This window comes from Uloborus diversus, chromosome 2 (genome assembly GCF_026930045.1).
Source record: "Uloborus diversus isolate 005 chromosome 2, Udiv.v.3.1, whole genome shotgun sequence".
Taxonomy (NCBI): Eukaryota; Metazoa; Arthropoda; class Arachnida; order Araneae; family Uloboridae; genus Uloborus; species Uloborus diversus.
The window spans coordinates 115,632,900-115,658,536 of NC_072732.1; the positions used below are offsets into that span (position 1 = coordinate 115,632,900).

General features: G+C 33.2%; 1 protein-coding gene across 1 annotated transcript; it reads left to right on the top strand.

The window, feature by feature from the left end:
- Positions 1 to 23,386: 23,386 nt before the first annotated feature.
- On the top strand, positions 23,387 to 25,264 carry LOC129216502 (52 kDa repressor of the inhibitor of the protein kinase-like). Its single transcript, XM_054850716.1, has one exon. It carries the CDS (start codon positions 23,387 to 23,389, stop codon positions 25,262 to 25,264), a length of 1,878 nt encoding a protein of 625 aa, XP_054706691.1.
- The last annotated feature ends 373 nt before the right edge of the window (positions 25,265 to 25,637 follow it).

Genomic DNA, 25,637 nt, shown 5'->3' on the forward strand with positions numbered 1-25,637 from the left:
CACGTTTTGTCATTTTTTATGCATTGTGCAGTATGTAAGCGAATTCCACAAAACCTAAAACCTGTCGCGTGATCAGTGTCATAGTCTGTGAGGATACAAAAGATCCTGATGGGGTATGTCAATGCTTTCCGCTTCACCACGACTTTTAGGAACGTCAACCTTTTCGCATGTAATCCGTTCTCCCCTCTCGATGTCAATCACAAGACTAACTGCACCCCCAATCGCACACTTGCGAGAAAAAAAAAAGCGTTCTTTTAAACATTTTGAACATTGGAATAAAGGTGTGTGAAAGCATTCCAAGAGACATCAAGAAGGGTACAAATCTTCCGATAAGCAAAGCGTAAATTGGCGATTTAACTAAAACTTGAAAATTTTTTATCGCGCATAAGTGAAAGGTGCGTTTTAGGTTTCGCGTATAAATGAACAAGAGTTAACATTGTTTTCCTATACCGCTGGACGGGCCCGTGAGAAAAACGCGCATAAGTGAAAAACGCGTATAACAGAGGTCGCGTATAAACGAGAGATCACTGTACTTTGCTTTTAGTTACTCTGAAGACGATGATTTGCAAAGCAAATTCGCAACTCTAGAGTTCGAGCACGCTACCTTGCGGTGATTAACAATACTACCGAAAAAGGTAAAACATTCCATTCCACATGCTTTCTTTGGGGTAAATGACAGGCTTCAGACAGTTTATGGTGTAATGTAATTTTAGAAGAATAAAAAAGAAAGCTTCCAACAAATACGATGAAAAATTACTTTCATTCACAAAACGTCAAAGCAAGTTATAAGTTACGTCATTTGTTTGTTTTACCTTTTTCATCCGCCATTAAACTATAGTTTATTGAAGTTGCAAATAGCAAAGCAGTATTTCTCTAGTGTTTTCGAAATAGGAAAAGAATCCTCCGTTGCCAAGATAAGGTAGCGCAGCAAGGTATATTTTACATGAATCGATGACAATTTTACTATAGTGCTATTAAATTTGAGGAAAATACGTGAGATCACTACCTAAGAACTGAAAATTACCAAATTTTAGCTGTTCCACCAATGAAAGTAATGCTCTCACGAATGCTATAGCGTGAGTTTCATTGTTGGTGACGTCAGAGCGTTACTCGATCAGATTAAATATTTTTATTTAATTAAAAATTAAAGTTTGAAATCATGAAAAAATACATTGTACATCAAACTCTGTATGAAACTTGAAAGCAATGTACAGGGTGTTCCGTTTTAACATGCAAGACATTTATTTTCGCAACCATTTGTCCTAGATGTATACTGCCAATTGATAAAATGTTCAAAATCAGATTCAGAGTTAAGATATTGAAAGTTTGAAGTAAAAATAAAATTAAGTCAAAAATTACAAAATTTAACTTTTTATACAGGCCCCAGGTCTCCTAACTTATAGTTAGAAAAATAATCTCCATTGAAAAATAATTTTAACACAAAAAGTTTGAAATTAGTACGACCAATATTCTCCAAGATATGAAACGCAGCGTTTGGTGACTTACACCACTTTTCACTCGGAGTCAATACTCTTTTTGGGGGAAAATATAGCGGTTAACAGGTGTTTAAAATTATATGTGATAGAGCGTGGTCTTTCAAATTTTTCGAGGTTTTGTAGTGTGTTTTTGCTTATCACGACATAACATTTGCATTTATTTTTTAATAGCAATTAAAAATATGTGCCTTGTTTTTCTTACTTTGACGACTTGTCATGATTCTGAAAGGACGATAAGTTCCAACCTCATCTTCTATGTGGTCCTTTAAAACTTTGAACTGCAATATCTCTTTGAATTTTGGTCAAACAATCATCAAGTTTTTTGAGTCAGTAATAGTTTTCAATGGAGATTATTTCTCTAAATATTAGTTAGGGGACCTAAGACCCGTATAAAAAGTTATAATTTGTATTTTTTTAGTTATTTATATTTTGACTTCAAACTTTCAATATCTTAACTCTGCATCTGAACTTGAACAGCTTTGCAATTGGAAGTAAACATCCGGGACTAACGGTTGCGAAAATAATGGTCTTGCAGGTTGAAACGAAACACCCTGTACAATAAGAATAATATCAACATAATAAAATTTATTTATAGCACTGTGTAGTCTTATAAGTTTGTTTCATTTCTATCTAGTGATCCGAATAGCTTACGAGTTTTTAAAGTTTAGCAATGAGTAGAGTTATATGTTTGGGAAAATGCTTTTTCTCAATCACAGTTACCGTAAGTTTTAAACTGATCACATTATAGGTTAGAAACCCTTCAATGTAATTGTTAGACATGTATATGTTTCAAATTAACGAGTTCTTCTTTGAAATATAATACTTGTTCTGCATCTATTGATCTTCTTCGAATGTGCAATTGCGCCCATACCATACGATAAGAAAAAAAAAATTAAAAAAAGAAGAAACCCCCTAAGAAATTTCCATGACACGAAGAAAAGTCTCTATTGAATCATGGAGGCATTTTGGAGCTGAGAAATAAATGCTATTTTTTGAAAAATATAAAAAAAAAAAACTTCACATGTGTCCCATTTTCCCTATTGTTTTTTTTTTTTTTTTTCTTTCAGTAATTACCATACTTGGATGTTCTTCGGGTAGAACAATATGTTCCCATTTCATTTTCAACGTAATAACTATGAAATTTGAACTTGAATATCTTGTTCAAAATGTTCCGAACGTTTTTTTTTTTTTTAATTTTTTTATGTTAGTGATTTCCTTAAAAATTCCTAAGAAAACGTTATACCGTATAAAACGTTATAGGGGACCGTATAAAACGTGAGATTTTGTATTTTTTTCACTAAATTTGGATCTCATTTTGCAACTTTTTGCAATTGGAAGTATGTATCAAGGACTAACGGTTGCGAAAATAGAGGCCATGCAAGTTTAATGGGAAGACGCTGTATATTTTCTAAAAATAAATTACTTGACTTTTGAACACTTGTATATGTTCAAATTTAATTCACAGAAATGTTAATGAAATTTGAGCATGTTTTCAGCATGTTCAAATTACAGTTCACATTTGATTTTACGAGCTACTTGGGACCACAAAAAGTGTTCATAAGAACGAGCGTTCCTAAAATCTTTGGCATTGTTTCAATAAAAGATTTTGGTACGGGTAAGCTGTTTGTTAAATGAGAATGCTCCAAAACTAGAGGTTTAAAAAATCAAATCAACTATATTTAGATTGTGCGTCTACTATATTTTGACTGGGATCTGTTTGATAGCCCATTTCATGGTTATACCGCTTCCGAATTAGAGATAATCCATCCATTATGTTTGTCTCAACAAAATAAGTTGTGGCGTAAGTAGGCATGCACTGATAAGCAAATTGGCCGATTACCGATTAATCAGCTGTTGATAATCTGGCCGATAAATGATCATAATCATTATTTTTAATGCTACCAATTCCTTCGTCACTTTCTCTCTCTCTCTCTTTTTTTTACTTCAGAAATAGTTAAGTTTATTTCTGAGAAACTATTTTTCTCCTCTTTTCTAATTTTCCAAACATCATTTCAAAATTACATGCCATTTCTTTTAGGCAATTTTCATATTAATGTTAATAAAATTAAATAATGTTAACTAGACATAAAAATTTAAAACTATTAGGAGCAGCCTGTGGTCAGCAGTTCGCTCGGTAAATGGGCTTAAAATTAAAATAGAAAAAGAACAAAATAGAATTTTTGAAAATTTGCTTCGAGGTGCTTAATCCAGTGCTATGAAATAATTTTGTGCCAAATTTCATGAAAATCGGCCCAACGGTCTAGGCGCTATACGCGTATCAGATATCCAGAGATTCAGACATACAGACTTACAGCTTTATTATTAATGAAGATAAAGAAAACGTATCGAAAACTAAATCAAACTTACACACTTGCTAAATTTATTACGAATACGATTGCCCCTGTTTTTCGAGCTAAAATAAAATAAAATTTTCTACGCAGCTTGTATTGCAGCATTCAAAACTCATTTCAATGAAGAAAAATGTCCAGAAAAAAGCAAAGTAGCATCAAATCGTTCAAAATATTTTTCTTCTCGGATGACAGGCTTCGTTCGAAACCCTTATAAGAGTTCCTCCGATGTCAATTTTATCTGCCAAATGCTTTACGCAGCTATCAACAATTTGTCCAAACATTGTTTTTCTCTAAGAACCAATATTGTCATCAAAGTACTGTTGACAATCCACTTAGTGTCATGCAATTACTACTACAAAACTTTTGCTCAATCTTATGAAGAAAGGTATAACATAATTACTTTTGTCAGGATTCCGAAATCTTTTAAGAAAAAGGGAAAGTTGACCCATGCTAAAGTCACTTCAATTTCTTCTATGGAAAATGATCTGATTTTAAATAACTAAATGATTAAAAGCTTAACTTTACTTGAACTTTGGTTACTGAATTTTAAACTTTGAGGGCAAAAATATGTACCTACATTTTATGTGCTCCATTTTATTATCGTTTTGACGGTATCATAACACATGAAACAGTCTCACATGTCGTTTCGAATTTTCATTTTATGTCCGAGTGAAAACAATAATTTCGGCAAAAAACTGAATAGTAGTAGTTCACAGCGATTTCCAGTCTTGTGACGAATGAAGTTCAGTTCCTTTCGTTACTTTCTGAATTTTAGCTTAAGGAAAAATGTTCACGCAACCGTTTCCGCACAATTTCAATAGCTGTCAAAGTGCTCAGTTCTATTAATTTCGGTATATCCGTCAAAATTCAAAAATTACTAAGTTTCGGGAAAACATTTTTTTTCTATATATATTTTAGATTTTAGAGAAACGTAAAACGCAGATAAGATTATTTATGTCAATATCCCGTGTCTTTTTCTTAATCTTAAAATGTGACATTAATGCTTCATGTTATATTTTAAAATTACCAAATTTTAACGTATAATTATAATATATGAGGCAGTGAGGAGAAAAGAAATGGTTTAAGTGCCAAAATTGGAAACATAGAGATAACCAGTAGGTGAATCTCTCCTATGTTTTGGCGAAAGAGCCAGTACTAGTAGCCCTTGTAGGTGCTGCTATACAGCATAACTTAGAAAAAAAAATTAATTTGAATTTTGACCTCTTGAATTCAAATGATGTTTTTCGCAATCACGAGTGTGTGTGTCTGTATGTAAGCGTGTGTGTTTATGTGTATGTGGGGGGGGGGGGTGTATGTGTGTTTGTGTGTAGGGGGTATGTGTATGTGTGTGTAGGCATGTGTGTTTGTGTCTGTGTGCAGGTATGAGTGTGTGGGTAGGTGTGTTTGTATGTGCAGGTATCTGTATGTATGTGTGCGTGTCTGTATGTAAGCGTGTGTGTATGTGTTTGAGTGTGTGTATGTGTTTGTGTGTGTACGTATGTGTAGGTGTATGTATGTGTGTGTTGTGTGTATATGTTTGTATGTGTGTACGAGCGTGTATGCATGCGTGCAAGTGTAGGATATTGACGTAACCTGGAGACGGTTTTTGCTAGAGGAGCAGCATCGTGAGGCGGCCGATCGGCGGTGGTGCTGCAGAGGGTGCTGGTGGAAAAATAAAATCATAGGAACGCCAAAAACAGTCAAATGAAAGCAATAAGCAATCGTAATTGCTCAAAAAAAAAAAAACTTTGAAAACCTACCTTGGACCTGAACTTTAAACGCGTTTTACTCAAAACTTGAAAATACATTCCTTGCTTCTCACTGTTTCATAGTCTGCATTTCTTAATGGGAACAGAAATAGAAAAACGCATAGGTACATTTATCACGCACAAAGTTATTTTATTTAATTTTGTTAGCCAATAACTTTGTAGCGTGGCACCAGACTTCAGACGAACCATTTCTATAAGACAAATCTCTCTGTTTCTTTGAAAATATCACTCCCATTTTAAACTGCATTATTCACTTACAAGCATTTCGCTCATTTTCATAATAAAAAATGTAATTTTATTTTATGGATTGACATTTCAGTTGAATAAATTAACCCTGAACCGTCCATAAAACGGACACAAAGCATATAAAAAAGACTACAAGTCAGTAAAAAGGCTCCCATCTCTCCCATAGTCTAAATGACAAGAAAAGAAAAATACTCGCGTTAGTACATCTAGTCACGTATGCGGATGCAAATTGAACCCCAGACCTCGGACCATAAAGGTTCGTGTTTATCACTCCTGTATCTCATACTCTGGAATGGGGGACCTCAGCTGCTGTTGTTCCCCGGTGTCCGTTCCCATGGCGACCGGCTTCCCATTGCGTCCATGACCATCCCTTCTCATTTATCTACACTTGCATTTGCGGTTGACTTAAATATGGAGGTTGTTGTTTTTTTTTAGTTTAATGCCAAGGAGATAGGCTTTTCGTACATACTAAGAGAGGTGTTTCAAATAAAGAATGGATTGAGAAAGTAGAAAAAGAAATATTTATCTGCACAGAATGTTAAAGAGCAATGTATTTAACACATATAAAATGTTTTTTTTTTTTTTTTTTTTTTTTTTTTAAATAGGTTTGTGACTCTGACTGAAGTATTAACTTGCGCCAGTACAATAGAACTCTAACTACCCGATCAATTGGGACCGGACAACTTTCAGATAATGAAAAGTTCAGATAATTGTTTTTTTCTTTCTCCAAAAAAATGAGTCTATTATAGTGAATTACTGTATGCATGTTGAAAGTGGGAGACTATTTTCAAAGAAAATAGCGTATGCTTAATTAAATGAATAGGCAACACTTAACAAGTTAAGCGTACTTACAAGTCAATTTAAAGCACATTAGAAGCCAATAATGGAATTGCACTATGAGACGGTGACTCGTTATTCCAATAATATTTGCGCTGCGCCTATAAAGCAATGGTGCGCGTAGATAGAATCATTATTTTGCGAATCGCATTACTTTTCTGTCTTGTTACTTTACTTTCCTGAAATTCTGTAAGTGGTTCGGATCATCAATGATTTGGATAGTTGGAGTCCGGATAATTGGAGTTATACTGCACCAGTAACCTGTATGCATCTGTATTGCACGCTCAAGCTGCACTGGTTAACAAAGGATCAACGCTTCTTTAAAGAAATATAATGATTGAGCAATAGAAGGTTAAACTAATGTGTTATTAATGAACGTTTAGTAATAATTTTAATGAATCAGTGCAAGACGCTATAAACACCCTATTATTTTTAATATTTTCGTGTCTTTCTCACGCGAGTTTGCGAAAACCTTTTTTGTTACAAATCTTTTTATGTACTTGTATAAAAAGTGATGTATCAATATTACTGAAACATTTTCTATTGTAGGAACCACTGCCTTTATAGAAGGTATATCATACTTTCTATCTGTGAAATACGAGAAACTGAATTTGCATTTTATAATGATTTTACAGCTATTGTGAAAGGAGCAAAATGTATATCTCGTGCTTGCTATGGACTTTTTATAGTTAAAGTTACGGCCAAGGTTTATGTGTGTCAAATGATGTCATTGTCACAGAAAATTTTAGAATTCAAAGAACAAAAATATCCATCATAAATTAACAGCAAGAGGGTATTTTAAGGAAATATGTAGAACCAATAACAGGAGCAAAAAGTTTGTGACTAACATTTTGTCGTTATTGAAATTGGTATGGTTTAAGTCTTCGTTTCCTGAAAGTTTCTGGTAACGCCAAGAGTTTTCGTTTTCTAATCGAAAGTTTTATAACTTCTAGAGGTATGTGGTGTTTCGGTGGGGAGGGGGGGGAATTAAAAACACACCCTAAAGTTTTTACTCTCAAAGTTAAAATACTTCAGAATAATTATCTTAATAAACCTTCTTTAATGCTATATTTTTTTTTCTTCTTGACTCATTCCAATATTCTAGAAAATTAACACCAATCTTATTTCAGAATATTTTTTTTCAAAAATCAATTGTTGGTTTTCCACATTAAAAGAAAAACTCAAATAGCGCTTATGAGTTCGGTGACTATTTTAGTTTTAAAGTTTCCTGCAGATAAAAATAAGTTAAATACTCCACGAAATGTGTTCCTTAGATTGGTCCTAATGTTGCATTTGTATTTATTTTATTGGTTCGCTAGATTAGGAACTGTTGAGAAAAGGCTTTGGAATAAAGAAATTAACACAAAAGACGAGAATAACAGCTGTGTCATTTTCATTAAAACAGTAACTCTGAGCTTATTCTGCACAGAAAATTAAAGTGGGTGGATTAAGGTGAAGCCTTTTATACAGTAAGAGCTGTGTGAAAAAAATATTGGTACCGTTAAACACAAATATTTTTTGAATAGCATTGTACCCTCACTTAAGTGTCTTTTCCTCAGTAGTGAGGGAAGGAAGGGTTCATGAAAATTGATTTCTTTTTTTTTTTTTTTTTGGTAGTTATGCCTTACTGATATTTGAATTTATTTGCATACAAATATTCTTAAATGAGGAAGTAACTTATGATTATTCAGTTGTTGCGGATTTTTTTACTTTACTTTTCTATATGAACAGGTATGATGGAATGACGGATGCAAAAACCCTTTTCTGATTTTATACTTCCATACAGATTCCAAGTAAAAATATCCGGATATCTTACTATTATTCCGGGATACTGGGATTAGATGTCTTACTGTTGCTCTGAGGGCACGATATGCTGCAATATTCTTCTGGGTTTCCAGATGTAAACTACTACTTTTCTTGCTAAAGAACAGTATTTCGTTGCGGTTCTGGGAAGGAAATTGTCTGTTGTGAGGGAATGACATTAACCGCTGGGGATAAAACTTAAAAATAATTACGTGAATTAATGTTTAATGAAAATGTAATTTTAAATGCTTTTTTAACTGAAATTCTTCAAAAATTTGAAATAAAACCCTTAGAAATGTGAAATTATTGTTTGTTTACGAAGGAAACATGTTTGCTTATTTTTTTACCTTCAGTGGGAGAAGTGAGGGAATGACGTTTGGGTATTTTAGACATACATTAGAGATATTTAAAGTAAAATATAGAAATTTGACTTTTTTTTAATGATCTTTTTAAACTCTATCCTGAAAAGTATTTAAACACCTAAAAATATGCATGAATCATAAAACAATCGTAAATTAATACAGGGACGTGAAAATGACCGTTTCTGTTAGAATGAGCCAGGCTGTAAAAATGTTACAAAAATGAGACGTAGATCTTTTCCAAAACATTGATATATATATATTTTTAATGTCTCGTTGCCTGTTACAACATAAACTGCCGAAAAAAAGAAAAAGAAAAACGTTTTCAACTTATGAAACATTTAAAATGCCTCTTAAATTTAGTTATATTAATTATTATTAATGTAACTCAAAAAAATGTTTATATGTATTATCGCCACAGAGCAACAGTAAGATATCTAATCCCAGAAATAACACTAAGATATCTTACTGTTGTTCTGAGGCCATGATATATTTAATATTTTTTGAGTTCAACATAATTCGCCTCTTTTACCACCAGTTCTCAATTCTGAACATTTTTTTCAATAATTAGTTATTTTTCGATAATTTTTCATTGATGTATTTCACCTAATCTGGAAAGTAAGAATTTTCGTTGTCATGGAATATTTATTATTTTTCTTAAATAATCTTAATTTTTTGTTTTAATAACTGTACAAAAAAAAATAGCTATGGACTAGTTTTAAATTAAAAATTAAAAATTGCTTACAAATGCTAATTTTAAAATGAAAATGTTTATTACTTCATGAGTGCGAGTGATAATATTGTACTCCTTCCCACACACCACCCCAAAAAGAAAAGAAAACTGGATATGCTGTTTCCGGAACATGAAATGAAAGTTAGCTTCTAATCTGTTGAAGGAAGATTCTATAACAAATACCATAAGTGTAAAACTTGAAAATTATTTTTATTTTAAAACTTCATAGCTTTATCAATTTGCATTAAATAGTCATTTCTTAAAAGAAATAAAAAAAAAAGTTAAAGGGCAACAATATTCAAACTATATAAAATTTTACAACTAGGAAACTACTATACAATGCAGGTTCAGTAAGAGTAATTTAAAAGTCTTCCCTGTTATAATTGGTTTTTTCCCTGTAAGGAACATTTATTTTGAAACGAACTCAAACGTTTAATTTTGCTTTCTGGACGCAAACTGGAGAAACATCGTTCAATTAATGCACAGATTTGAAATCCATTAGTTCTCATATCAAATATCGTACTTTATTATTTTGCTTCATAAATGACATCAATGATAGCTAGCTGAAGAGAACTTGGTACATGAAAGAATAAAATTACCATACAAGTTACAATAACCAAGCTTGATGATTTTTGAACTACGCCCTATCGAAAAATGAAATGAAAGACTGCGACTGAATCCTCACTGAAAGGATTCGTTGCATGACGTAGAGGTAGTGGGGAAGAGTAAGAATGAATTTTTCAACCACAAAAGACATAAAGAAGACACTGGGGCCCAGTTTGCAGAAGGTTGTGTCATATAGTTTTGGGGCATTGTTTATAGCTCCCGCGGGAAGAGCTATTTTCCTGCAATGAATGTATTTCTTTCATTTCTTTCGCATGCTCAGTTTCATTTCTGGCTGCACGAAAACTGTACAAATACAGCTGAAACTTTTCCAAATAAGTGAAAGTTAGAAGAGATTTGAAGACAAAATAACTCTTATTACTAGTTTTTTTAAAGTAATGCTAGTTTTCTTCTAACATATGCATTCAATTTATTTTACTTTCCTGATCGTAAATGTAATCTTAATGTTACATTCACTGGTTTATTAAAAAAATAGTAAAACAAGAATTGTTATTTTTCTTTTATTCGTTGATGAAGGTATTGCATGATGTCGTGATGCTGACCCCCCCCCCCCCTAAAAAAATTTCCTAAAGCTGACATCTTTAAACGAAACCATATCTAAAGCGTTAACAGTTATCAAAAATACTTTTCAATGATAATCTTATTCTATTTTTTGAAGAAATATGGTAACGCATTATTTTGTTCTTTTTTATTTAAAGATGTTATTTTAGAGAACTTTTTGGGGTGTCAGTTTTAGGGAACTTGATTTAAAGAATTTTCTGCCTCAATAATAAACTTGACTTTTAATAATTCGTTCTGGACAAAGAACGGAAAAAAGTTCGAATAATCCAAAATTTGACTTGAAGCAAATTGCAGTATTTTAATAGAAAAAGTAAAGGACAATACAACCGAATACAATTAAAGAAGCGGAATAAGAAGGGGAAAAATAACCTTCGTGTAACCAGCTTGCTTAGTATCTGCACATTTATTAAAGCTTTTCTTTACTTGAAAACAAGAGAATAAATAACTAAAACTGATATCAATGTAACTATGTGGCATACACATTCACTACATTATTTTTAACAATGAAATATTTAAGGAACTGGGGAAAGCTTCTTTTTTTTCCATTTTGCTTGATTTTACTTCATTTGAAAAAATCTGAAATGTCGTCCAAAGCGTGAAAAAAAATAATCATTACGAAGATTCGTTTATGATTCAAAGAATATCTTTAGACATACAGGCATTTTTAAGTTGTTTTAAACAGGACGTAATGACGTTTCATGTCGAGTATCTTCACTTTAATCGGCTACAAAGACATATCATTTTCAATAATTGAGGCAATAAGAAAAGCAAATGGATGTATAAAAGTGAATTTTTAAAAACTTAGAGTAAAACGCATTTGAAGTTCAGATCCTAGATTAGCATTTATTGATTTTTTTTTCTAAATCTTGTAGTACAGCAGCACCCACCGGAGCTACTAGTACCATCTCTTACCCTAAAACAGAGGAGAAGTTCTCCTATCATTTCTCCTGGAAATCTCCAAGTTTTTAAATTCGCAGTTACATCCCTTTGTTTCTCACTTCCTCAAATGAGGAAAAGTAATAAGAAATTATTTAACTTTTTTTTTTACCTTAAGTAAATGCAATTAAATTGCTTATAAATGAAAACTGGTATGTTTAGATATATTTTAACATTTACAAAATGTAAAATAACAATAAATCAGGTATTACAATAGCTTTCTGAAACTCGTATAGCATTTAGAGTGGTTCAAAGTATAGAATATTTTTTTCAACAACATTACCTTACGAATAAGAAATAAATGGTAGTTAATGTTTGTCGCACACCCTTTAGCTTTAATTGCAGCTTATAATCCATCTGGCATACTATATACGAGGTGTGAACAAACATTTCGACCAATAACTATTAGCCCAAATAGACTTTATACTTGCCACTAACTCAGTTATGTTTGAAAGAGTATTTTCTCAAGAGTTTTTTCTTCATTATATACCATAAGTTTTCGATGGGGTGTGTCTAGTGAGTTTTGGTGGCCAAGGGAAAACCTTAATGTTGCATTGGCTGAGCTAATTCTTAGTTGACACCGAATATTACGTTAAATCTTACTGAAAGGTGAAATTATCTTCAAATAAATCTTCTGATGACAGAATAAATTAGTATTCCAATACTTCTCGATATATTTGAAAGCTAACCCCCAGCAAATTTTACCCAACGTTTAAGGCATTCCTTATCAAATACTTCTTGCCGCATTCTCCTAACTTGAATACCTCGGTTACCATATAAAACACACAAAACATACTTTCATCTTTAAATAATATTTTTTCCTAACTTCGCTCCATAAACGTCTTGGTTTACGCGGATTCTATCAGACGCTTTTGTTTTGAAGTCATGAGAGGTTTTGTTTTTGTTACATGAGAGCCAAACTGAAATTTATAAAGACGTCTTAATGTAGTCGATGTAGAAACTTCGATGCAAGTTTAAAACTTTTAAAACGTTTTTGTACTTCCTTTTACGAAAAAGGAAGTATTGTATTCGCGAAAAAATTTTCACTCAAAAATCGACCTTAATTTCCAATTTGCTCGCCCTCGTATGAGCGTTTTTCTTTTCGACTCGACCACTCGTGGATAAATGCCTAAGAACGTATAGACACACGAAATATCCATTTTGACGATTCCTGAGTTAATTACAACGAGTTTTCTCGTGAAGCCAGTATGTACGTATGTATGTCGCATAACTCAAGAACGGTATGTCCTAGAAAGTTGAAATTTGGTACGTAGACTCCTAGTGGGGTCTAGTTGTGCACCTCTTGTGCATTAGGGTGTTTCTAAAAGGATCTTTTGCCCCTTTTTGGGGGGAAATCATAGTTAATTTCGATGTAAACTCAAGTGGTGTTATAATTTGGCGGACACTTGGCGATACATCGCCAGTCTTTTGATCGGCAAGTTTTGTCGCCAAGACAAATTTGTTTTTTTTTTTTTTTTAAATTTCGTTTTAATTTGGTCACTTATTTTTATATTTAGAGAGTAAACTATTGAATCACATTAAAATTGCCAGTAAAGGGGAAATGACATTAAATTGGAGTAAAAGGAAATCATGTGATGCACACATCTCAGCTCGTTTTTGCTAACTATACGCTTCAGTTTCCTCTCTTCTTTAGCTGATGTTTTTGATTTTCTGTCGCCATTTTGGCTATTATCTTGAAAATTTCCATTTTTTCAATATTATGTTGGTATTTTACTAGCACTTGATTGCAAACAATTTGATAATTCACAATATCACATTGGTTTTTACCGTGCCGGTACAAACCCACCATTCGAACTTTAATGAATTCAGGAATATCACTCACACAACTCATTTCAAGATGAAAAGCAAGCAAACTGCAAAAAGTATACTGTTTTTTAAAGAAAATCGTCTACCTTTAATCAATGATAGATACATTTTTGCTAACGTACATTTTTGCTAACATGCATTTTTGCTACATACAATTCATGCGGAATATTTTTTCCACTACCAAAAAAATTTAATCTCGCCTTTGTTTGGCGAGAGAATCTCAAAATATGTCACTACAGATGTTCAGCGAGTAAACGAATACTTACAATGCTGAAAAGGGGAATTCTTTTCGCAGTGTTTTGTGGAGTGTAAATTTAAAATGCGAAACTGAGGTCTTGAATAATGCAACGGATGGCATCAAAATGTAAGCAAAGCATTTTCCAAAATCTTTAGTTTTTTAGGCGACAGTACATAAGAACTCACAGTTGAAGATCGGTTATTTTATTTTTGAACTTTAATGCGTAGAGCGTCAGGTCGGTAGTTAAATATTTTTCAAAGCATTTTTAGACAAGAAATGCAAAAATATTGATTCAGTTCTAACAATGAGAATAAGTGTAAACCATCAATAACGATTGTTTCCGCAGTAAATTTGCAAACAACTGCTACCTTATGAGAAATCCGTCCTTATCGCGTGAAAAGGAATTTTTTAACTTCGTATCGCGTGTATGCAATTTTGATTCTAAATTTTTGCTTCCTCACTGCTTACAAGGTAACAATGCAAGGAATTAAATTCTAATGCGAACTGGTTTTGATTTAAATTTTTCGCCAATCACTGCAATGGAATACTTTTAGCCTTCGGCATAGTTTGTAAACTTTAACAAGTAGTTTTGTAGGACGGAAAACTGTGTGTTCAATTTGTGGCTGGTTCTTTTAATGAATGGGTGATTTAGTTTTTATTGGAAAATGACAGATGGAGTCAACCTTTTATGTTACCAAAGTTACAGAAAAATTGCTCAGTTATTTCTCGAGAAGTTCGTAAAAATGTGGATTTTCGAAAGTGCCCTATTATTTTTGATTGTGTAATGTCCTTTGAGATGGAACAGTTTTGGGAAAATAAGAGGCTCTGACTCTGAAAAAATCCCACCTTTATGTAACCCACCTTGAACATTTGATAAGGTTGGGGGCAAAGCTGCTTCTCAAACACTAAGTGCCGATAACATAGGATAACAACTAAAATGGATACTTGTTAATATTCAAATTTTATAAAATTCTCTGTATATATTCAAATTACAGCTATATTTATAGCAAAAAAAGGGAACCTATAAAAAGTAGAAAAGACACCTCAGTCAGACACTTATAATGCATATCGGGGCGATCAACGGTGCCAAATCTGAAAAAAAATATATTAGTAAACAGTCGTGTCCTGTGTAGAGATGTAAGATTTCCGGAAATTTTGAAATGGTGAAAAAAAAACCGGTTTTTTTCGGGAAAAATTGGAAAAAATGGAAAATTTGATTTTTTTTATGAATAAAATTAGGGTTTCTTAATAGCTCTGTGTTTCTTGGAACATATAAAGGGTTAAGCATTAAGAAATACATGCTATCCACACATGACTCCTACTTGACAGAAATACACATAAAGATTAGAAAAAAAAGAAACTTTTTGTTTTATAACTGAGAGCTTTCATGATCAAACTCCAGAAATAAGTCAAGTCGTCATTCAACCAATAATATTGTGTAATGTGGAAAATGTAATCGTAACAATTACATTTTATATTTTAGATTGCCTTTGAAACTTGAAGTATTAATTGAAATTTTCAGCTTTCAAACATGATGGATTTTTTTTTTTTTTTTTTTGAAAGAAAAATAATACAATGTAACTTTACTCTCTGAAAATGAAAGCTGTTGAGTTTTGATATTTTCCAATCAAGTCTCAGACCAAATCAAAAATAAATATTGTTTCTTAAGCTGAACCAAAACTTAAACTACAGTTTCAGTTTATTCATACAGCCGTGCTAAGCACAGTAGTAAAAGTAGTAATACCAGAACTTTTGAACAAATTTGAGTTATTATAATCAAGTTGTTTTCTGCTTCGTATTTCACTTAATAAATAAAATGTTTTAGGGTCATTTGATCAAGAACCATTGTTTTGTAAAATTCATAACAAAAAAAAAAAGGGCATCTGAATCAAATATATGGAAGAGCCACACTTTAAAATACAATATCTCAGCTTGAGCCCAGCTGCAAATTCCCATTTTTTGCTTAGCACGGCAGTATACAGGGTGCGGCAAAAAAAATATCGGACAAAAATTGTTTCATCGAATGGAAGAAAGGCAATTTCATTTTAATGAGTGCATAATTTAGTTTTGTTTCACTTTATTAGAAAAGATTTACAATATATTACCTAGTTTATGCATTGTTTTTCGGTTTTCTTACAATTTTTGAGCAAAATACCTGCTTTTTTAAGTTGTTTAATCAAGTAAAATGACAGTTCGTTTGCTTGTTGACCCTTGACAAACAGTATTTGAAACGGAATGCCGTTTCAAGTGGCTTCGAAATTATAGTCGGGAATGTATACAAAAACGAACAGTGAACATTTCAGTTAATCGTCAGGTCATCCAAAAGTGAGTTCAATGAAATCCTTTGGTTTCCACGAGAGCAATCGTTTGTGAAAATTTGTGGACGATAAGTGCGACTACGAGAAAAAACAGCTCAAACAGATTTTTTAAGTTCCAAAAAGTTCAGGCATTCGTATGACTCCAAAGATGCCAGAAACGTCCACGCTGGAAGAGATACCTGCCACTGATTTACTGTTCAACCGACTCACATCCACCAGAACCATAGGATTTGGTCTGTAGACACTCCAAGCACCTTAGAATGTGTTAGATATCACCAATACCCGAAGTCAGGCTCATTCTGAGATGGAATCAGCACAAGCAACAAAAAAACTCTAGTTTTTTGTGGATGAGAGCCGTAAAATGAACCAAAAAGTGAACCACAAGGACATTTTAGAAGTTATTGTTCTTCTGTGGGTCTAAACGCACTTTAGCATTGTAGACTGGACATTTTTCTTTAACTCCACACCGATTCATATGGTCAAAAAGACAAGAGTGGTTCAAGGCGCGTTTTTTTTTGACATGATATCATCTTTAGAGTGGACGCTTTACTCGCTCGACCTCAATCCCATTTATTACACTGTATGGCCTGTTTCGGAGTCAAAGGTCTACCCTAAACTACACATAAGTTTGAACTTTCTAAACCAATTGCTTTATAGGGAATAGGATTGATTTAAGGACTTCTTGCCTTTGAATGAAAATTTCAATAAGCAGTAACATCTCTGTTTTTCTGGAAAAGGCTGCTAATTTGAAACCAATTAAATTATTGATGCTAAAGTTCTTCTCATTGTTATTTTTTGTGTTTTGTTAATTTATTTGTTTTTAAAAAAAATTTTTGGGAAATTACTTGCACTTTTTTTTGTACATTTGGTTCGTACAGTCAGCAGAAACATAGTTTTGTGATTAAAGTTATGCTTGTTTGTTTTATGAAGAAGGAAAATAAATTCTTCACTAAGGTTATTGGTTTAAGTTTGTTTGAAAAAGTATTATTAAAACATTTTTTGATCTATATGCAAATTATATTGTCATACAACAATTTGCATTAATGTTAGGCAGTATTTTAACATAAAACGGGGGAGGGGGGGAGGAAATTGCATCAGAATTTAAGCGTGAGAAATTTCTAATCACTTTTTGCTGAAAATTTCAATTAAAACCCTGAAAAGTTGAAAAAAAAATTTTTTTTTTTTTTTCAATTTTTCCTGAGTGAAAATTTACTCCTTCGGAAAAAAACGGTTTTTTTCCGTTTTTTTCGGAAATTTTCCGGTTTTTTCCGACTGTTTTCATCTTTAGTCCTGTGACTAGACTAAACGCTGCACTCTTATTTTTCTTGTAGCAGGAGGACTATGAAATACGACCTTTCCATTTTTTACCGTTTCTTTCGCTTCATGTTCTCCTTTCATATTGAGACTCTTGATTTCTCTGCTTAATTCTTGATGTTTGAAGTGAACGGGATTTCGTTAATGGATGTTTGTTTTATCATAGATTCTTTTTTGAATAGTTGGACATTGGACATCCATTTTTTTAATGAATTACATAATGAACTGAGTGATTTAATAGTTTTATACTTTCTAGACCGGGGGGTCCCTCGCCGTTTTTCGTTATTCATTACTAACAAGCTAATTTTCCGTTAGTAGCTTCATTTTGTCGAGACGCCCAACTTTAGCCAGTTAAGTGGTAGCTAACAGGGGCAATAAGGACATAATTCCAGCAAAAAGGGGTAAAAAGTCCCAGCACTTTGTGCGTCGGGTTTTGGGGGAAAGGGGGGGTGCGAAATAATCCTCTTTTTAAATAAAAATAATTTCTATTACTGAAAAAAAAATACTCAAAACTAGCAGAAACCACGCTCTATAATAGTAAAATAATCATTTTTCATAGAAAAAATTTCTAATTAACTGGAGTGCGCAGACGGGGGGGGGGGGCGAAATTTCCGTCATTGGAATTTTTAAGGCAGTTTTTTCAAGGGGTATTTCTTTCTTTTTTGAGGGCTTTTATTCTGAATGGGTATTCCGTCACTAATAAAGGGTGCGCCATCGCTTGGGAGTTTAATTTTTTGATGTTATTACAGATTTAGATGTCACAGACGAACAAAATGAAGAAAATACTGATGAAGATGAGAGTGATACTAGCAGCGACGATGACGAATATTTGTCTGATGAGTCAGAAGATGAATTTTTTTTTTTTTTGTGTAAAAGTAAAAAAACAGAAAAAAATTGTTTATATAACATAATAAAGTTGATTTATTTCAATAAATATATTTTCACTTTACGTTATGTTTCACATAGGAAAACGAAAATACCATTTTTTGTAGGACTAGGGATATATATCTGTTTTCTCGTAGGACATTGTTTTATTTGGGCACAAAACACACTAATCTATCACGTGATACTAGTGTCCTACGGTTACTCAAAAAATAAAATGGTCCTGTGGTGTTGACAACTTTGGAGTGTCCGACCAGAAAAGCATACCACGCAATTTGTAGGACAATGTCTGTCTTAAATTATATAAATATTAATTATATAAATATTAACTGACCAAAAAAAAATCAGCTGGTTAGTAATTATAATTTCATGTCTTCGTAAATAGTATATGTTGCAAAAGTGGGACATCTTTGATCAAATCGTGCATTTTGTAGGACAATTTTTTTTTCCGGCTAACTTAGATAATTATTATGAGAATTATAAAAAAGAAACCAGTTAGTTATAAATATTTGATAACCGCCAAATCAACAAACTATGTCCTTATTACCCCTGTTAGCTACCATTTACAAAATTTTTGTACTGGCTAATGTTGGGCGTCTCGACAAGATGAAGCTACTAACGGAAAATTAGCTTGTTAGTAATGAATAACGAAAAAGGGCGAGAGATCCCTGTCTATTCGAGATGGATTCCCCTGATTCTTTTAGCCATTTACTAACGCGTACGATCAGTGGCGGATCCACGGGGGGGGGGCTAAGGGGGCTATAGCCCCCCCCATGAGGTCTGAACTTACACTAGATAAAATCGAAATTTCAGAGATTTTTAATACTGCGATATTGTAACATGTTTAAGTTTGTATTATATTTAAATAAATATAGAAGCACTATGTAGAGCGGCGTATACATGGGGGATGGGAGAGGGCATAAGGGACTGTAGCTTCTTCTCTCATTTCGTCAAAACTTACGACAGATTAAATTGTGATCTGCAATGGCACGGAACGGCTCAGAGGGAATAATTTCATTCTGCGATCGAGGTATTTTTTAATCTGAAAGTTAGCCGTAATATATTTTACATCATTCCAAGGCTAAGGGAGCTATAGCCCCCCCCCCTCCTCTCCCATAAGGTCAAAATTTACACTAGATAAAACCGAAATTTCGAAGATTTTAAATACGTCAATACTTCTGCGAATTACAAACATGCATTATATTTTATTAAATATGCACACTATATACGGTGGTTTATTTATGGCGAGTTTGGGGTGGGGGGGGGTAGTAAGGGGACTGTGACCCCTTCTCCCATTTGGCTAAAACTTACAACAGATTACAATGCGATTTGTAATTTCATGGAAAGTCTTCGAGACAATAACTTTGTTCTGCTATCGAGGTTTTTAATCTGAAGTTATTACTTTCCAATTAACGCCGTCAGTGGCGAATCTATGAGGGGGGGGGGCAAGGGAGTATAGCCCCCCCCTACCTCCATGAGGTCAAAACTTATACTAGATAAAACTGAAATTTTATATTTTTTAATACTGCACTACTTATGGATATTTTATGTTTGTATTATATTAAATTAAATTTATACATTTCACTGGCGGATCTATGCGGGGGGGGGGGGGCTAAGGGGGTCTATAGTATCCCCTTGAGGTCAGAACTTACACTCGATAAAATTTCAGTTTTAGATATTTTTAATACTTTAATATTTTTACTAAGTTTGTAATATTTCATAAAATTTATACAGCTTCAATGGTGGATCTGTAGAGCAGTGGGGAGGAGGGGGAGGTGCTAAGGATACTATAGCAACCCTTACCATTTGGTTAAAAATTACATTCATAGAAAATGAAATTTCAGCGATTTTCATTACTGCACCACTTTTGTAAACTTAAGCTAGGATTATGTTTACTAAATTCTCTTCCTGTCAACGGACACCACTGTTCTTTCTTTGAAGCCCGCGACATCCAGAATGAAAACCTGTCGTTCACTAATCCTTTTCAAAACGTTTAGGCAGTAAATTAAGCAAGTGTACTAAGCAAGCCGGAGAGGACGATACATAATGGCTACTGACAGGTATCATCAGGAGCAGGTATGGTGCATCCCTATTTCCGCGGAAACCGATAATAGAGTCCCTCCCACTGAATTAGGAATATGCAGTCGGACTAGAAAAAAAGCAATAGTTCCTTTCTGTAATGTTGAATTGCTGACCATGTGTCTCGTTAGGACTTATGTTTATTGTAAATGAACTCTTAATAGGCTGTTTCTGCCCAGAGACAACATTGAGTACTCCTCTTTTGAACAACCAGCAATAGCACAACGAAGTAGTAATGCTCATAATATGCTAAGGTTACTGATAAGGAAACACCAAGAGCGAAAATTTAGTTAAAATAATAAAAGGTGGAAAATTGTGGAAAAGTTTTTCTGGGACGCGGCATCGGTTGTCGCAGTATTGAACTGTTGTTTTAACGAATTGCTTGTATTAAAATTCATACTTGGATTCTTGGTTTTTTCACACTTGGAAGTTTTGTTAAGAAACAAATGTGGCGATTTTGTTGGACTGGCGCTTTAAAGGGCGGGCGCAAATTGGTGTTTGACTTGATTTATTTCGCAATTGTTTTGATATTTTAAATATAAGTATTGTCGAGTGAATATGAAGCGTCGACTTACAGATTATTTTAGTAAAAGCAATACGCATATAACTGATGATTTCCAAGGACACGATGGAGTTAGTATCGATAAAATACCATCAGATTCCAAACAGCCGTATTCTAATAATGGACTACTACAACGCATGCCGACTACATCTAACGTTGAGAATGTGAACAACTGTACAGCTGGATGTGAGACTTCTAAAGAACAAGTAAATATATTTTCTTTAAAATTCAGCTATATTTTAAATATGTTATAACATACCAACTGTATATTGATATACAAAAATAAAATTAAAATTATCGTTTAAAGCATAAATAAGTAAAATAGTAATCATGATTGCTGGTACATGGGGGGGGGTCATGTTAGCAGGAACCCCCTTTTTCAATGTAAAAAAAAGTGTGAGATTATGGAGTCTAAGACGTTTAACGAATTTCTGCATCCATAAGCTTGCACTTTTTTTTTTTTTGCATTGAAAAATCTTTTTTTTTTTTTTTTTTACCCCAAAACATGGGCAAAAGATGAGGTGATTTCAAAGCAATCTGATAAAAATCAGGTGCCTTTGTTCAATTTTTAATTCATTTATTTATTTTTCACATGTTAAGTTTCAGCATTTTATACTGAGGGTTTTTTTTTTTTTGCAATACTACTATAGTTTTTTCTCTCTTCTACATTGGTACTCTCATAAGTTGAAAAAATAAAGGTGTGAATTTAGAATGTTTGCTAATGAATTAGACAAATTTTTTGAAATTTACTAAAACTTTGAAAAGGAATCTTATTTGTTCATATATTATTAAATAACTATCTTTTTGCATGAGAAAGATAGTTTCGTTTTCAGAAAATTGGTTTAACCATAAAAAATAATGAAAAATTACAGTGCTTAAATTTAAGATTTTTAAATTTTTTTTTCTAGAGAATAATTCTTAAAATCGTGAGTGTTCGTAAATAGAGTTTCGTAAAATTGAGTGTCAACTGCATTTTAAATGCATTTAAACCGTTTTGAACATTCAAGATTTTTTGTATCAGGTAAATTATTTCTATTTGAATGTATTTTTAAGATAGGAATATGTATTATAATTTGTAGGGAATATATTAAATTACTTAACTTATAAATGTATTTTTTTTTTAGAATCCTACTGATATAACATCTTTAACAAATTATCAATTATATGATATTGGATTAGCTGTTGGAAAGATTTTAGATGACGATAAAAAGCTGAAATATTTAAATGAAACATGGAAGCCTCCGGTGAGTTATAGCTTTCCAACAAGAGCTGAAGGAAAGCAGAACCGTAAATTTAGACGAGAATGGTTGGAGCAGTACAATTGGCTTGCTTACAGTGAGCTTTCGTCTGGTGGATTTTGTAAAATGTGCGTTCTGTTTGCACCAACTGGAGCTGGAATTGGAAATCAGGTGAGAAATTCCATCAGTTCATAAGTGGCATTTTTCAGAATTGAATTGAATTTTTTTTTTAATAGTGTCAATATTCTTTATAGGCAAAATAATAGTTTAAGCGCTCTTCTCGATATTTTTTTTCTGTTTTTTTTTTGGTTTATTTCTTAGATTCTTCCATTAAGTGGTGGTCAAAAGTTCTTTTCGGCTATTTCATTTATACTGACTGTCGTTATTAAGTACATTTGAAAAATAGAAAAATTCAAGATAAGAAAGACCGCGATCTTTTAAAAAACGGGAATCGCGCAACCCCGAGCCTTAGTGCGAACTCAGCTTTAGGTTTTACGCAAATCTCATGACCCACTGAATACATTTCACGATGTCAATATCGATCAAGCTTCCATCATTCACAAGCCAAAGGAAGAAATAGACCAAAACAACCTCGTAGATAGAAAAATTATTATTAAAACAGTTCATTTAAATTAATTTTTAATTATTTTTGAAACATCAATGACAAAATATCTATGTTAACAGTTTTAACGTCGATGGCATCAATACATCATATTTTTTACATATGTTTAAGGCTTGTAAACTAAAAGTTATCATATTAGACAAGTAAATTCATAAGCTGTATTTATTCATAACAAATTTATTTTTTTAATTGTCTAAGCAAAGTCCATAAAAATAGGAAGAATGGTAATTTTAATGAATTATTGAAATTACCTCAATTCGAAATCAAGTAATACAAAGGAATAAGCAACTCATGCATACTGTTAAAAGATAAAACCTCGAATATCAACATAAATTAGTTTGAATTATTTCGAAAGACTTTTGCTTCTAATGTTCCACCCGGTTCTTAACACCTAAATTGGGATAATAATTGAGCGTCAAATTTTTTTTTATATTGCAGTTTAATAAGATGTTTATTTATTTTCAGGTGCTTAAAACATTCGTTAAGGAGCCGTTGATTAAGTTTAAGAAAGCTACAGAAGAACTAAAATATCACCAAACTACCCAATACCATCAATTTTCTGTGGAAAAAGCCCTGCATTTTAAACAATCCATGGAGCCTATTCCTGGAAGTTCAGTAAGTCATGTTGGCCTCCTGATAGACGCTAGAAAAGCCTCTATAATAGAGCAAAATTTAAAACGCTTGAAGCCTATAGTAAAAACCGTACTGTTTTGTGCCCATAACAATCTGCCTTTGAGAGGTCATAGGGATGACGGCAATTTGAACAGCAGGGAAGAGCAAGAAAATGCATTAAGAGGAAACCAGGGTGTTTTCAAAAGTCTATTGGCTTTTAGAATTGATGCTGGTGATGAAGATTTGAAAACGCACCTTACCACTTGCAGAAAAAACAGTACACATATCAGCAAAACAATCCAAAACGACATAATCGAATGCATTGGCGATTATATCCGTTCGGAGATTACGAGTAGTATACAAAAAGCCAAATACTTCTCAATAATATGTGATGAAACCACAGATGAAAGTAAGAAGGAGCAGCTTACGTTTTGTGTGCGATATGTCGACATAGACAGTTTCACAACCAGGGAAGATTTCCTTGGATTCGTGGAACTCAAAGCGACAACTGGTTTATCGATTAAATCCGCAATAGACGAAGAACTGACAAAACTGAATTTGTCTTACAAATACCTCTGTGGACAAGGCTACGATGGAGCAAGCAACATGTCTGGGCCATTTAAGGGCGTTCAAGCTCTAATTTCCGAGCAGCAACCCCTCGCCATTTATACTCATTGTTTCAGCCATTCCCTGAATTTGTGCATCACAAAAAGCTGCCAAATTCCTGTTATAAGAAACGTAATGGGAACAGTTGAGACTGTCTCTGTGTTTCTCTCGGCTTCTGCGCACAGAACAAATGCATTAATCGATGTTGTAGAAAAGCAAGACTTTTCGGAAACTAAAAAAAAGAGATTGAAAGCACTTTGCCCTACACGGTGGGTAGAAAGGCATGACAGCCTAATAACATTTAAGGAACTACTTGTTCCTGTTGTGACTGTGCTGGAAAGTTTACATACAACTGCCTCTTCCGAAGCGTCAACAAAAGCATATATGTTAAATGCTTCAATAAAAAGGAGTGAATTTATTGTTGGCGTCGAAATATCAGTGTACTGTCTCAGTTTGACACTGAGGCTAAGTCAGCAGTTGCAAAGCCCGAAGCAGGATTTGTCTTCTGCATTAGCTAATGTGTCTCAAGTTTTGGACACTTTTCGGAGTGTAAGACAAAACGCAGAACTCGAATTTCAAACTATTTACAAAAACTGCCTTGAAATTGCTGAAGAATTGGATCTGGAGTTAGAAATACCCAGATCAGGAAAGCGTAAAAGTGCTCGAGACTGTACACCTCCAGAAAATCCAGAAGTTTATTTCAGACGAACAGTCTTTCTTCCTCTGATAGATCACTTCATTTCCGAGATTGATTGCAGATTTAGCAGAGATTTTCTTGGAGTGCTTCACCTCGAAGGTCTAATTCCATCGAACTTGTCGAGGTATACTGACAAAAATATTATAACTGCTGCAGAAAAATACAGGAATTTTACAGATGAACTAGGAAGTTTGAGCTTGCTATTAGCAGAAATCAAGATGTGGAGGAATAAATGGCTGCCGATATGCGGTCCTCCTACAACAGCTATCGGGGCACTGAAAGAGCTAGACCCTTCGTTTTTCCCATCTATTGCTGTTCTTCTCCAAATTTTCGCAACAATCCCAGTAACGACTTCAACAGCTGAACGTAGTTTTTCTACCTTAAAAAGGATAAAAACCTATTTAAGAAGCACAATGGGAGAAGTACGGTTAAATGGACTTGCTCTAGCAAATGTGGCAAGAGATAGAGATGTATCTGTCGACAAAATAATTGAACTCTTCTGCAAAAGTAAGAAGAGGAGAATGTGCTTGGAAAACTGGGAACATGTCAAATAATGTTTAAAGTATTTTTAAACTAGAGTAACAAATTAAATCATTTTATTTTCTTACAACTAATGTGCCGACTGTGTTTTTGAAAAATTGTTTCATAATCATTTTAAAAAATAAACTCTTTTGACAATTTTTTAGTGTATTTCATGTTTTACAAGTTAAAAATAAACATATGCTTATTTTAAATAACAAATGTCGTAACATTCTCGTGAAAAGGATGCTGAACGATATTATACTGGACTTTTTTTTTTTTTTAACAGACCTAAGTTAGCCCCCCCCTTGTCCAAGTTCTAGATCCGCCACTGCGTACGATTTTTCCCCCTTCCCCAAATTACCAGTTTGTAATGTGTATGTCGTCTGAAGCCATCAATACGAGTAC